At 48.4% G+C, this 14799-nt stretch overlaps 1 protein-coding gene across 2 annotated transcripts in view; it reads left to right on the plus strand.

Annotated features, from left to right (window-relative positions):
- Positions 1 to 14799, plus strand: part of CENPK (centromere protein K) — an 88650-nt gene that overhangs the window by 57469 nt on the left and 16382 nt on the right. For both annotated transcript variants that reach the window (XM_088444059.1, XM_088444060.1), the window contains 3 exons: positions 8703 to 8785; positions 10268 to 10366; positions 13258 to 13393. In XM_088444059.1, the coding sequence (XP_088300185.1) occupies positions 8703 to 8785; positions 10268 to 10366; positions 13258 to 13393 (318 nt within the window). The remainder of the gene's footprint in view (positions 1 to 8702; positions 8786 to 10267; positions 10367 to 13257; positions 13394 to 14799) is intronic.

The following is a 14799-nucleotide window of genomic DNA, read 5'->3' on the forward strand; positions in this document are numbered from 1 at the left end:
CGCGGAGGGCCTTTGCCGGCAGTGTTTGTCCATGGCGCGGCCTATTACGGTTACAGCACCGGTACAGGAGCCGCCCTGGGCTTGTTTCGCTCAGGCGTTAACAGCTTTAGTGGGCCAGTTAGCTCCGCAGCCCGCGTTTACTCCGATGGGTTTGTCCCAGCAGTCTGTGGTGTCGTCACCCATGCAGGGGTTCCCACGACAATTGGTGGTACCCCACAGTCTCCCTATTTCCCCGCTCCCGGGTTCTCAGGAGCCAGCGTGGGTTAACTCCCTGACAAGTTCTGTACAGCACTTGTCGGATGTGTTGCAAGGGGAGTCTGTGATGCGGTCTCATAAAAGGCCGGTGGCGTCTCTGTCTGCTCCTTATGAGGATGACGAAGGGACGTCTGATGATGGGGAGATTCTAGATCCTTACGATCAGGAACCTCTCCATACTAAGGACGCTGATGCTAAGTCCAAAGTATATATTCCTGGACTTATTCGGGCGGTCCGCACAGCCTTGGTGATTGAGGACGAAGTTCCCCCAGCGGCTAAATCTAAGTATGCCTTTTTCAAAGATGTGAAGGGCGATGCCACAGTCTTTCCTCTTTCGGGTCAGTTGGTGGACCATTTAGAGGAGGCGTGGAAACAACCTGGCAAAAGATACCAGCCGCAGAGACGCCTGGCGGTGGCTTATCCGTTCGCGGATAATTATTTTGCTAAGTGGGAATCCCCTCCACAGGTGGATTCTCACGTGATCCGTCTTGTCCGTAGTGCCACATTGCCGATGCCATCCATGTCCTCCCTTAAGGATGCTACGGACCGCAAGGTAGAAATCTGCCTGAAGTCCGCTTATTCCCTTGCAGGGGGGGCAGCACGGCCGGCTATGGCCATTTGCTGGGTTGCCAGAGCGATGGAGCGCTGGGCGGATTCATTAGAGGCTTCTTTTGAATCCGACTGTCCGGCCGATCAGGCGGAGTTGATTGGCAATCTCCGTGATTCGGCCACCTACATCAACGAGGCGGCTCTAGACATTAGTACTCTGGTGTCTAGAATTTCTTCAGCAGCGGTAGCTGCTCGTCGCACCTTGTGGCTGCGATCCTGGAAGGCGGACGCAGATTCCAAGAAAGGTCTGGAAGCGTTGCCGTTTACCGGAGAAGTTCTCTTCGGTCCGGATCTGGATAAGATTGTGGCCACGCTGGCGGCAGCCAAATCTGCCTGTCTCCCGTCGGCCGCTGCTCCTTCTGGTTCGGGACCATCGTCCTTTCGGTCATCTAGGGCCCAGGGCAGGCCCAAACCACAGTCGTTTCCTCGACAGGCTGGCCCTAAGAAATCGGTCAAGCCCCGGAAGCAGGCATGGAGTACCAGACGTCCGGCCCCCAAGCCAGATGACAAGCCTGCGGCCTGACGGTCCGGGCCTCCCTTTGGGGGATCCCAGGGTGGGAGGCCGCCTGCTACAGTTCGCCCAGTGTTGGTCGACCACTACGACAGACACTTGGGTTCTGGAGGTGGTTTCCCACGGATACGCCCTCTCCTTCCGGCACAGACCCCCGGCTCGCTTCTTCACCACGGGTCTCCCATCAGACCGGAACAAGGCTACGGAGCTGCGGAAGGTATTGCACACTATGCTCCAGGCTGGAGTTATAGTGGCGGTTCCATTCTCCCAGAGGGGCCAGGGTTTCTATTCAAATCTATTTTTGGTACAGAAACCCAATGGGTCATATCGTCCGATACTCAACCTCAAAGCACTCAACAAGTCTTTGCGGGTCCCGAAGTTTCGGATGGAGACCCTACGGTCCATCATTCTGGCGCTGGAACCTGGGGACTACTTGGTGTCATTGGACATACAGGACGCTTACCTGCATGTCCCTATTCTTTGGCGCCATCAACAGTTCCTCAGGTTTGCAATCAGCAGCGACCACTTCCAGTTTCGGGCGTTACCTTTTGGCCTGGCAACAGCACCACGTGTTTTCACCAAGGTGATGGCGGTCATGGCGGCTTCTCTGCGGCTGCAGGGAGTCCGCATGTTGCCGTATTTGGACGACCTGTTATTGGTGGCAGGATCTCCAGAGCTCCTGTTACGCCACTTGGACCTGACCATTGCACTGCTGCAACGGCACGGCTGGCTAATCAACTGGCAGAAGTCCACTCTAATCCCGTCTCGGAGGATTCTGCATCTTGGAGCCTTATTGGACTCGGGACAGCAAAGGATCTTCGTGACGGAGGACAAGATCTCTGCTTTACAGTCAAGGGTGCGCAGTTGTCTGCACAGCCGCCGGGTGTCCTTACACTCGGCGATGAGGTTACTGGGCTCCATGGTGTCGGTGTTCGACATGGTGGAATACGCCCAGTTTCACTCCAGACCTCTGCAGCACCTGATCCTGTCCAAGTGGAACGGGCTGACTCAGTCTCTGAAGTCCCAGACGATTGTGCTCACCCAGGAGGTTCGCCTGTCCCTTACGTGGTGGTTACAGACGACCCACCTCAACAAGGGACGTCCGTTCTGGGTTCCAAATTGGGTCCTGTTGACAACGGACGCCAGTCTTCGGGGCTGGGGAGCAGTTTCGGGTCCACACTTGTTCCAGGGCAGGTGGACGCCGACAGAAGCGGAGCTTCCAATAAATATCTTGGAACTCCGTGCGGTCTTCAATGCTCTCCAGCAGGCACAGCGGTTTCTCCAGGGTCGCCCGGTGCAGGTCCAGTCGGACAACGCTACCACCGTGGCCTACATAAACAGGCAAGGAGGAACTCGCAGTCGGGCGGCTCTCGTAGAGGTCTCTCGGATCCTGGTTTGGGCGGAGCGCAATCTTCCGGCCATATCAGCGGTCTTCATCCCGGGAGTGCTCAATTGGGAGGCGGACTTTCTAAGTCGCCAGGACGTTCATCCGGGGGAATGGTCCCTGCACCCGGACGTTTTTCAACTACTGGTGGACAGGTGGGGTCTTCCAGAAATCGACCTCATGGCGTCCCGGCACAACAACAAGTTGCCGGTGTACGGGTCTCGCACAAGAGACAAAGGGGCGTCTCTGGTGGATGCTCTGTCCGTCCGGTGGACGTTCCGGTTCGCATACCTGTTCCCTCCGGTCTCCCTTCTTCCACGGGTAATCCGGAAATTCAAACAGGAAGGAGGGACGCTCCTGTTGATAGCTCCCGCGTGGCCCAGACGGCACTGGTTCTCAGACCTTCAGGGTCTGTCCGTGGACATTCCTCTGCGGTTGCCGCTACGACCGGACCTTCTGTCTCAGGGTCCTTGCCTTCACCCGGACCTGACTCGGCTGTCTTTGACGGCGTGGCTGTTGAGACGGCCATGCTGAGGTCCCGGGGGTTTTCCAGCTCTGTGGTGCGTACCATGTTACGAGCTCGGAAACCGTCTTCCGCGAGGATATACCATCGCGTGTGGCATACGTTCTTCCAGTGGTGTCGACCGAGAGGTTATGCACCGCGGGAGTTTCGTCTGTCTCGGATTCTCGCCTTCCTGCAAGCGGGACTAGATCATGGGCTTCGCCTTGCTTCTTTGAAGGTACAGGTTTCGGCCCTATCTGTCTGGTTTCACCGTAGGATTGCTACAATCCCGGATGTGCGCACCTTTATGCAGGGTGTTCTCCGCATTCAGCCGCCCTTTGTTCCACCTGTGGCGCCTTGGGATTTGGCTGTGGTCCTGAGGGCTCTCCAAGGACCGCCGTTTGAACCACTGGGCTCAGTGGATCTTAAATGGCTAACAGCTAAGACTGTTTTCCTTCTGGCTATTGCTTCGGCCAGACGTGTTTCTGAGTTAGGGGCTCTTTCTTGTAGACCCCCTTTCTTGGTTTTTTATGGGAACAGGGCAGTGCTCCGCACTCGGCCCGAGTTTCTTCCCAAAGTTATTTCCCAGTTTCATATTAACGAGGAAATAGTTGTTCCGGCCTTTAACTCACCGGGTCTTTCCGTGGGTGAGGCCTCATTGGATGTTGTGCGGGCCTTAAGGACTTATGTTGACCGCACTTCTTCGTTTAGGAAGTCGGACGCTTTGTTTGACCTCTATGGCTTCCGTAAAAAGGGTTGGCCTGCTTCAAAGCAAACTTTGGCAGCCTGGATCCGTATGGCTATTTCTGAAGCTTATCTTCATGAAGGCCTACCGGTCCCTCCTTCTCTGAAGGCTCATTCCACTAGGTCTGTGGGTCCTTCGTGGGCAGCTCGACGTGGTGCCTCGGCAGTTCAGATCTGCAAGGCTGCTACGTGGTCTTCTGTCCATACCTTCGTGAGGTATTACAGGTTTGACACCTTCGCCTCTCAGGATGCTTCCTTCGGGCGGCGGATTCTCCTTTCTGCACAGGAGCGTCCCCACCCTTAAAGGATACTGCTTTGGGACATCCCCAAGGTATCCTGTGGATACCCTATGGACCCTGAAGTAGAAAATATGAGATATGGTAAGAACTTACCCTTGTTATCTCTATTTCTACGAAGTCCATAGGGTTCCACAGGACTCCCGCCCTGTCGCACCTGTGCTGCAGATGGGCTTTGCTCTGGTCACCGGTTTTCCGTCTCCCTCTGGTGAGAATGTGATTCTTGTATGTGTCCAGATCTTTGTTCTCTCTCTTCCTTCTCCTCCTCCGGCCTATGGCTTGGTAACTAACTGAGGTGCCTTGGCCCGGGGGCGGGGTATAGGAGGGGGACCTAGTGCATCCTGGGAGGCTGAAAGCTTAACTCTTTGGTGCCCTGCGACTGACGTCACACCTATACCCAAGGTATCCTGTGGAACCCTATGGACTTCGTAGAAATAGAGATAACAAGGGTAAGTTCTTACCATATCTCATATTATTTTTCTCTAAGTCATCCTGCTGTCCTGCAACCTTCTATATTTCCCCAGTTTATGGCTTCTTCAGTGATGGTTTGACCAGTCCTGGAAATGTTCTTGTGTTAGCAGTTGAACCTTTTGACATTTGTAGAAAATAAGTCTGTTTCCTTGATGTATCTTGAAACTTTTAACTTGAAGATTCATTAATGGATTACCATAAATGGACAAATAATTGGGTGGCTCATGACATCACTCAGCATTCCTTTTAGATGGATAATTGGACAGTGACCTCTCCCATTTGTCTAATGTGTTAATGATACATACCACCATACCTAACTTGGGCTAGAATACTCCAAGCTACTTAACAAATGGAGGGAAAGTGTACAATAGTATATATAGTCATATATCCATGGGCAAACGCATTGGGGGGAGGGAGGGTTCCGGTTGTCTGGAAACCCCCCTCCCCAGCCCATACCATGACCACAATATAAATAGTAATATAGAATTTTGCTAGTGCTGCATGTTCTTCTCAGTAGCACAACCTGTGGATCTTTTTAACGTGTCAGCAAGTAATAATTACACCTGTGCACCAACTAGGAGATATGGAAAACATGCACCGTTAGGGGTGCACTGCTACAGACCATCAATAGGGTCAATTATTAATACCATATAATAATACGCTATCCAGTGCATAAGGAGACCAGTATGTACATATATGTCCACAGCAGTGCTAGGTTCTTCTGCTGCTCCTCCAGACTCCCGAACTTGCTCCAATGCTCTGGAATGGTGCCCACATCTGAAATAAAAAACATTCAGCTCAGCTACTGCCACATCTCATGGCTTACTGTGATCGCTGGTCCTGTATATGCTGGAATTATGACACACAATACACTTTGAATGACGCATATTAAAGTTGGTTAAGTGCTAATTAAGCCCTCTTCATGGACTGGTCGCATTTGGAAACCCCTGTCTAGAAATCCTGCGTTTGCCGCTGTTATCATAGTATTTAATCAAAGTATTTTTCTAAAAGAATTTGTCATTTGAAGTACAAGTGTTGGTTTGTTTCATGTTCTATGCTAATTTATAACTTGTTACAAATACATTCATTCATGTACTATAGTCCTGATCTGATGTGATTAGTTACAAAGCATAAATACATCTTAAGGGAGAACTCATAAGCATACATTTCATAACAACCTCCCTTCATTCCTACTGGTAGAACTGTAGTGGCCTGAAAACCATAAATGAGCCCTGGAGAAGTTTGGAAATGCACAAGCTGAATTAAAAAGATGGTTCAGCCGTACAAGCCACAGTAGCTATACACACTTTGCATTTGCAACCGTTCAGTTCAGCCAGTGTACAGAAAATAGTTCTTCATACTGGAAATGAATGCAGTGGATAAAATATATACCTTATTGTCAGCGGTGCAATTCCTCTTTCCTGTCTGGGATGTCGCTCTCAGCTGATGCAACAAACGGCTGAGATACGGACCAGAGTGTGCTAGAAGCACCAGAGCAGAGAGCGACACCCCAGGCAGGAAAGAGGAACTGCATGGTTTGTGAACAGTGCAGGGTGCTAGAATAAACACTAGCATTATATTACTGTGTGTAATTGACTATTTTCTGGATTTTTGCTGTGACTTAGGTATGGTATCCTAGTGTTAACCTGCATTGACTTAGATTGTATACTAAAGAAAAGAAAATGATGTAGGTGAAAAGGAATGGCGCTAATGCCTCAGATGGATGAAGAATATATATGTAACCCAATCATGGATAAAGCAGAGAACAAAATTTATTTAAAACATATATATATATATTCCATAAAATCAAGATGAATATAAATATTTTTCATCTTGATTTTATGGAATATATATATATATATATATATATATATATATATATAAATATGTTTTAAATATATTTTGTTCTCTGCTTTATCCTTGATTTGTGTTACATATTGTCACAGGCGAAGGGGATTGACGCTGTGTTCCCGGGCTGGGTCTTATATCTGTTTGGTTAGACTCAGGTGCTCTCTGAAGAAGACTGGGGGCCTCATTCAGACCCGGACGCAAGCGGGTCGATGTTGAGGCCCTCCTCACTACAAAAGGGGAGGCTGTCGATGGTGCATAACAGCTCGCACCGTTTTGTAGGCGGGGTGACAGGGTGGCTGGCCAAACGGAGGCGTTCCCGAAAGAACGCCTGCCGTTTGGGGGCGGCCCCTCTGACATCACTCGTGATGTCAGTGGTGAGCTTCCGGCTCTATTAGAGCCGAAACCTCACTGGGGCTTGCAGCAGAAGAGACCCTACCACAAGGTTCTTGTCGCAAGCCCTGATGGTCGCGATGGTCTTGACCATCGCGACCATCAACCTATCCACTCGCTAAAGTTGTGGGTGGTCACCCACAGCTTAGCGAGCGGCCAGTCCTCATTCAGAGCGAGCGCTCGCATTTTGCGAGCGGCTCTAAATGAGGTCCTGGGTCTGATAAAGTTCCTGCGCATGAAGGAACAAATAGACAGGAGGATCCTACGAGTGGAAATTGAGGGACGACTGGTACCCCGGTTTGGACCGGGAGGTACTGAACTCCAGGTATAATGGAGGACGGCTGGTATTCCGGCTAGGGCCGGAGAGTAACTGGGCTCCAGGTATAATGGAGGACGGCTGAATACACACAGTAATGAAGTATTTGAAAAGTCAGCTAGAACGCTATATGGAGCACAGTAAGGGAGCTCACTAGACTAGGCTAAGAGTCCTGTTGCACTGGCAACTAGTTGCTGCAGCAGGAATCCTTTATTTAGGTTGCTGGATGCTGATTGGTGGAGGCGGAATCACGTGGGCAATCTAACATGGCCACGCCCATGGACTGGAGTGCCGCAGTCGAACCCCACAGACGCCTGAGCAGACTGCGGGTGCAGCAGCGAGGATTTTGACAAAGCCAGCTGGAGAGGAGGGAGCCGCTGCTGCACTAAGGGCCTGATTCAGACCTGGTCGTAAGTGCTGAGCGCTTGCAACCGGGTCGATGGTGGCCCAGAGCGCATGCGCACGACGTCGCTCCGGGTCTCGCACCAAAGGAGGCATGCTGTCGATGTTGAGTGACAGCACGCCCCCTTTGGTGGGCGGGTCGGGGGGGATGGCTGCCCAGACGGAGGCATTCCCATAGGAACGCCTACCGCTTGGGGCGGCCCCACTGACATCACAAGTGATGACAGTGGGAGAGCTTTCGGCTCTGTTTGAGCCGAAAGCTCTCTGGGACTTGCGGCCATGAGACCCTGCCACAAGGGTCTCGTCGCAAGCCCGATGGTCGCGATGGTCTTGACCATTGCGACCATCATCCTGGCTGCTCGTATTAGTTGTGGGTGGCAACCCACAGCAATGCGTGCAGCCAGGAGGCCGCTCTGTCAGAGCGTCCTGCTCTGAATCGGGGCCTAAGTGCCGAGGATGCCGCGGGTGAGCGCTCGCAAAGGTAAGTAACGGGGTCTGGTTCTGGAGTCACTGCGGGGACGTGTGACACATATATAGTCTTCATCCATCTGAGGCATTAGCGCCATTCCTTTTCACCTACATAATTTTCTTTTCTTTACAAGCCTGTGAAGTTGGTGTTTCCTTCAGTAAGGTGTTTTAGGAGGCTGCTTATATCCAGTTTTGCGCAAAAGTATTGATTACCCTTAATATTTTTGTGATTTAGATTGTATACTCTCAAGTTCTTCCAGACCTTATACTTGGAGGAGCAATATTCCCCCAATTATTCCAATATATCTACTTGGTGATGGGTGTGGTAATGTGTTGGAGATGTGTAATCATTGTTCTTGCAAGAGATGGTCTCTCCCCTAAAGTCTCTGATCCAAATACACTCGTTTATTTACTTTCAGTTACATTGATTGTTGCCCTGTTTCTTCCTGTGGTATAGTTACTAAGCTACATTATATCATTTTTACAGCATGCTTTCTTTGCAGTTAAAAAACGTTGACCAAGAACTTGAGACCATGCTCTCCATCTCTCGGGCTGAAAGCAGGAAACTAAAGAATGACTTGGAAAGGTATGCTATCTATATTCAAGTAATTCCTAGAAAAGTATGTTTACAGTAAATCCCCATGGTAGTGTAAATTGTATAACAGTCCTCACTGGCAGTTGGATGGTTCTGAGAAGACCGTGATCTTTGTGGAGTCCAGTAGCTTCTTATGATGTATGGTTCTTCTTTCAGATACATTTTCACTGCTGTGAAATCAGAAGAACATATGGCTGACACACACACACACACACTGTACATGGAACCAGTGTATGCTCCTCTTGGCACAACTTACAAACCAGGATTAGACCTCTATTACATCAAAAGTAAAAGTCTCCCCAAGAGTAAAGTTTTAAATCAAATAAATGTTAAGACTTCCACTGTGAATCAAGTCAGCTCACTCCAAGCTTCACTTCTCCTGATGGGTTTTGAACACAGATCCGCCGAACACTACATTACTCCTGTACATTTTACCATCTACAAGTATTATATTCAGCCACAAATGTTGTTTTGCTACAAGAGGAACCATAACCTGAGTTTCATTGGTCTTTACAGTATACTTTATCGCCTTATTGCTTTGATTTTTCTTTGTAGATGTTTGATGAGGGTTTCAGCCTTGAGTTAGCAGACAGATTTTTTTTCTGCGTTATTTGCATTTATTTTTTTGTGCTTTGGATACAATGCAAAGTTGTTTTCAGCCTATTATTATTATGTTGTTGCGTATTTGGATAGTGCCACCATATTTTGCAGAACTTCTCAAAAAATAATCTTTCACATCAGTCCCTGACCTGTTGGAGCTGACAACTCTTCAGACTCCGTAGGGAAAAGGAAAAGGGGGGTTGTATCCGCACAGAGGAAGATTGTATATCAGTATATTAATTACCAGCATAGACCTCAAATAACGCCCAAAAGAAGTTAGGTCTAGAAATAAGTCATGTTGGTGGTGCTCCCCAGAGCCAGAATACATATGTACATGTCGAACTTTAGTGTTTCTGACTTTTGTCCCTGTCTAACTATTGACGGTCTAACATCTGGTGTCTATCTAGACCAGTGGTTCTCAAACTCGGTCCTCAGGACCCCACCAAGTTGACTTTTTGCAGGTCACCCAGCAGGAGCACAGGTGTATTCATTACTCACTCAAACATTTTAAAAGATCTACAGGTGCAGCTAACTATTTCACTAGTAATTATGTGAGGAGACCTGCAAAACATGCACTGTTTGGGGTCCTGAGGACTGAGTTTGAGAACCTGTGATCTAGACATTGTCTATCTAATTACTATCTATCTCTTATAACATACCCATATTGAACTGTTTGATATAAGGCAAAAGCACGATTAGGCAACAACTCATCCTCTACATGTGCATATCTGTAATGTAAAAGCAGGGTCATGTTTCCAGAATAGGTCTTCGATAACCCCTATTTATTGAAAATAAACCTGTGCCAACACAATTCTCTATTGCCATTTGATTTTCTGCTGAGAGACATTCTCTGTTCCTTTGTGTTCCCCCTAGAGAACAGCGCTGGTTGGTTGAACAGCAGCAATTCCTGGATGGACTCAATGCCAAGCTAAAGGATCTCGAAAACCTATATGCTAATATATCTGAGAAAAGGTATTTGCAGAAACTAATGTGAAACCAGTACAGTACATAGTGTAATTAATGCAGCCCTTACTATCTCATTTATTTTGTTCAATTCTATACGTAATCGTCTTATTAAATATAACAATTTCTCCGGATGTTACTTACAGGTTTTAATTTCAACCACAGTGATATTTATATAGCAGCTATCTCACTTCACCGGGCTAGCAGTCCACCCAGAAAGAGTTATAATGCATAATCCCTACGCAGTATGCTTCTTACATCCAGTCTGTCTTTATCTGTATTGCCCTCTGCAGTTGTGCACAGATCACCCCCAGGATACTTACCTGAGAAAAACCATTCCTCATTCAGGTCTCTGTGTGAAATCACAGCGTCAGCTTGATGCCTTTCCCTGGTCTGACCTGAGACTTCTCAGAGATGTCGCCTCACACTGTAATCTGTATTACTAGCCTGTCGTGCAGTGTGATTTGCATGAACATCTCGCACTGGTGCCGTGATGTCAGTGCACTACAGCTGTAGTAGGGAGAGTCACAGCTGTAGGAGATGAAAGCCCCAATCCGTCTACAAGTGTCCATGGGCCACGTATGAGGCCTTATAATCTATCATGTTATCATCACTGTTTCAGATCTAAAGGAAGACCTTGCAGTGATCTGTAAACCGTTAAATGAAAGACATATGTCCAAATAGGAATCCCAAAAGATGTATACACTGACTAAGAAATCAACTAAAGTGATTGCAATGAATGGGTATCTATTGTAGAATTCAAATCCATTTATGATTGAATTTGCTATTACAAGGGCCACAAACACTACTGCTACCTACATCTGCTCAGCAGCGTTTAACCCACATGGTAAACTCATTGGCGTTTCCACCGTCTGATGCATTATATTATTAGGAACTATCACTGGCATTTCATAGTGTTGGGCAGTCTTGCTGGTAAATAACTTCTTGATGGGTATTAGTATATCCCTCCGGTACTATCAGTAGTATATTGTAATTTAGGGCGTAGTCCTGTCTGCGACTTTATGCCAATGCTAGTATCACCCCTGCCCCTGGTGTACAAGCATGTGCAATGGCTGGGACGCCCACTTGGAGCATCTATAGATGCTGTAATAATGCTTGTTTCATGTAGATGTTATCATCAGTCGCACCTATTAATCGCACCAGCCCTTTGATAGGTGCAGATTTTCTGTCTGAGTATGGCCTCCAATGTGAGCGATGAAGCGTCTGTGTGTGCAGCCACTTTACCGACACGCCCGCAACACTCGCATAACCTCATCCGGGCACGCCTGGTCTTCTGAGTAGACACCTCCCAGTCACCATGTAGGAGCGCCCAATACATTTCCAGCCCATTACTGATACCACGCGTCTCTGTGCCTCTGTCCATCCACACAGCGTAACGCATGCGCCATATGAGTTTTTAGGGCTTTTTGCAAACGCGTGGTAGCAAAGAATCACTCAGCTTGTGAACATCGGCATTGCCTGCGACTCGGAATCAGAGCCCTATTTCTTACTGGGCACTGGCATATTAGATTTGTTTTCCCTTTAACCACTGGGTCTCAGTGGCAGCCATTACTGGGCACTTCCGTCGCATGAGATAATAGTTGCCACTTAAGTTGGGTACACACTATACGATGTGCATACCCAGTGCCGTAACGAAGCGAAGTAACGCGCACGGCGTTCACACTGCACAATGTGGTGTACGACAGTGTGCGCAATATATCGTTACAATCGTCCTGTCTTCTGTGCAGAAAGCAGATGGGACAATGCGATGAATGAGCATCGCAAACAACGGATCGGGGGTACACACTGCAAGATCCATACGATATATATCGTTCCAATCCGCGACGAAACGATAAATCATACGACGGATCATAGAGTGTGTACCCAGGTTTAGGCTCAGGGGTCTAGCTTAATAGTAAGTACCTTACATCTTTGTACAGCAACGGGAGATCCAACAGAGACCCTAAGCCCCCTAAAACCTGGTAAGGATCCAGCTAGATAACCTCGTGTTGGTTTCATCCCAATCGGTGCAGGGGTATCCGACTGCATAACCGGACAGATAAACAGACAATCAGACTTTTATATATAAGATTTGTCGCATAGTCACTATGTGGTCTAATGGATTCAATTTTTATACTAAATAACTACGTAAGATTTGGCAGCTTTACCTTGAGAGTTGTGTGTGTTTGTGTGTGTGTATACACACACACACGTTTGATGTATGTGTGTGTTGCTATATATTTACATGTGTCTGGATGATGTATATGTTCAGTCTGTATACAATATGCTGTGTGTATGTATGTAATATGTATGTGTTGCTATATATTTACATGTGTCTGGATGATGTATATGTTCAGTCTGTATACAATATGCTGTGTGTATGTATGTAATATGAATGTGTGGGTTGCTATATATTTACATGTCTATATGAGATTAAAAGGATATTGATTTGCACTAAAATTGACCACACCTTCATATATTTGCAATATTCTATTTTATTATTGTTCATCTATGTACATTTTTATGATGTCGAATGTGCAGTCAGATGTTCTGGTTCTTTGATACTTTGAAAGTAACGCACACCATTCTTTTCTGATGGCAGCAATTCACCATTTTGGCACCAGATTGAGCGCTACAGTTGACTATTGAACGGTACAACTTCATAAAAGTAACCATGTGAAAAAAGCTCAGGTGGTTATTGGCGGTTGCGCCATATTAGCATTGTATGTGGTTTATGAGAAGAGAAACTAGAACGGTTCATGTACTGATCCCGCCTGTCCCTTTTCTTGGACCTTACAAAGAGGCAGCTGCCGTCGGGTGATTGCTCTCCTAGGATACATTGGTGGCTTTATCCAGGAATTTCCGGACATAACATTGCTTTTCTCTCTGCTTCATCCAAGTGCTTTACAGGAGCTGAGAAGGAAACTTAGAAAAGAGAGCGCCTACAGGGATGAGCTATTAGAGGCATTCCAATGCTTCCTAGAGGAGCACTTCCCCCTCCCTGAGGAGCACGATAAACGCGTAAAGAAGAAAAAGGTGCCAGTAAATCTAACATTTCGTATATGTACCATATGCCGTTATCATTGTTGCAGCCCAATAGACAGGTTGTGCCATTTAGCTCCTTGGTCATGTTGCTTTATTTTCTCCACTTTCCTCCTACAGTATAACCCAGGGTAAATTGTACAATGCAAGTTATCACTTTGCTTATATTACTGTTTTATCCACTGGTTTGCATCTCATTATTGCTTTTGATGGCGATCTTAAATGGCGTTTCTCTATCCAAAGTGTCCCCCGACTTAGTACTTTGGTGGGGGCCAGAAGGCGGGCAACACATAGAGAAGCTGCCGCACATCTTCCCCCTTGGCAGGTGTCGGTTATTGCCCAGTTTCGGTCACTATCTCAGGGGTCGGGTTTCCTTCTGTGACTGTAATTGGTACTGGTGGGAGGAAATAGTGGGGGGGGGGGCTTTCAAAATGTGAACGAACCCCTTTAAAAAAACTTGTGGTGTGAACTGGTGTTTATGCTCACACTGGTATTGACAAGAGCCGTGTGTCCATCTAGAAGTTCTTTCCATCTGTTTCCCCATGTACTAGAGATGCAATGCAGTGGTTTCATATTTCTACTTCAGGGTCCATAGGGTATCCACAGGATACCTTGGGGTATAGGTGATGACGTCAGGCATCGGACACCATAGAGTTAAGTTTTCAGTCCTCCCAGGATGCACTAGGGTCCCCCTCCTATACCCCGCCCCCGAGCCAAGGCATCTCCGTTTAGTTTGGTGCCCGGCCGGAGTCGGATGCACCTGTTGGAGTGGGGGCTAAGAAGAGCCCCTGAAGTTTTCTTCAAGCAGCTGTGGCTGCACATCTGAAAGTACAGCATGGACAGTCAGTACTGACGTCCATGCCGTCTTCCCTCCACCCCCGCCGGTACCAGAACGCCGGTACCGATCCGGGGATGCTGGTGAGCATCTGGGGTCACAGCTAGCGGTGACCCCAGATGTTTGGGACCATGGCCGGATTCAAGGGGGACAGCAAGGTAAGCAGCGGGGTCCCGCGGTGGGTCCCCGCTGAACACATGGTCCAGAGTCCCCAGGCAGGGGGCTCCCTGGGGACTGGCTGCAGCGTGGAGCCAGGTATCTAACCTGCGCTTCCACTACCCCCCTGGGACAGTGAACCGCAGCAGAGCGGTAGCGGTGCAGCGTCCCGGGGGTTAAATGCATGCCAGGGGAGCGCGCCTTCCCTGTCTCACAGCCGGCGCCTCCCCCGCTGCACAGTCCTCTCTGCAACGCTGACTGGCTCTGTAGCAGCGCTCCTCCCCCAGGCCAGCCTCCTCTAAGCTCCTCGGCGCCCATCTTACAACCGCATGGTGAACGCTGCTGGAAGCCTGGAATCAGAGGCATCGTGGTCTGGGTCCCCCCGCATACCTCTCCTCCGATTTGGGTC

This window comes from Taudactylus pleione, unplaced genomic scaffold (genome assembly GCF_031769625.1).
Source record: "Taudactylus pleione unplaced genomic scaffold, aTauple2 ptg000345l, whole genome shotgun sequence".
NCBI lineage: Eukaryota > Metazoa > Chordata > Amphibia > Anura > Myobatrachidae > Taudactylus > Taudactylus pleione.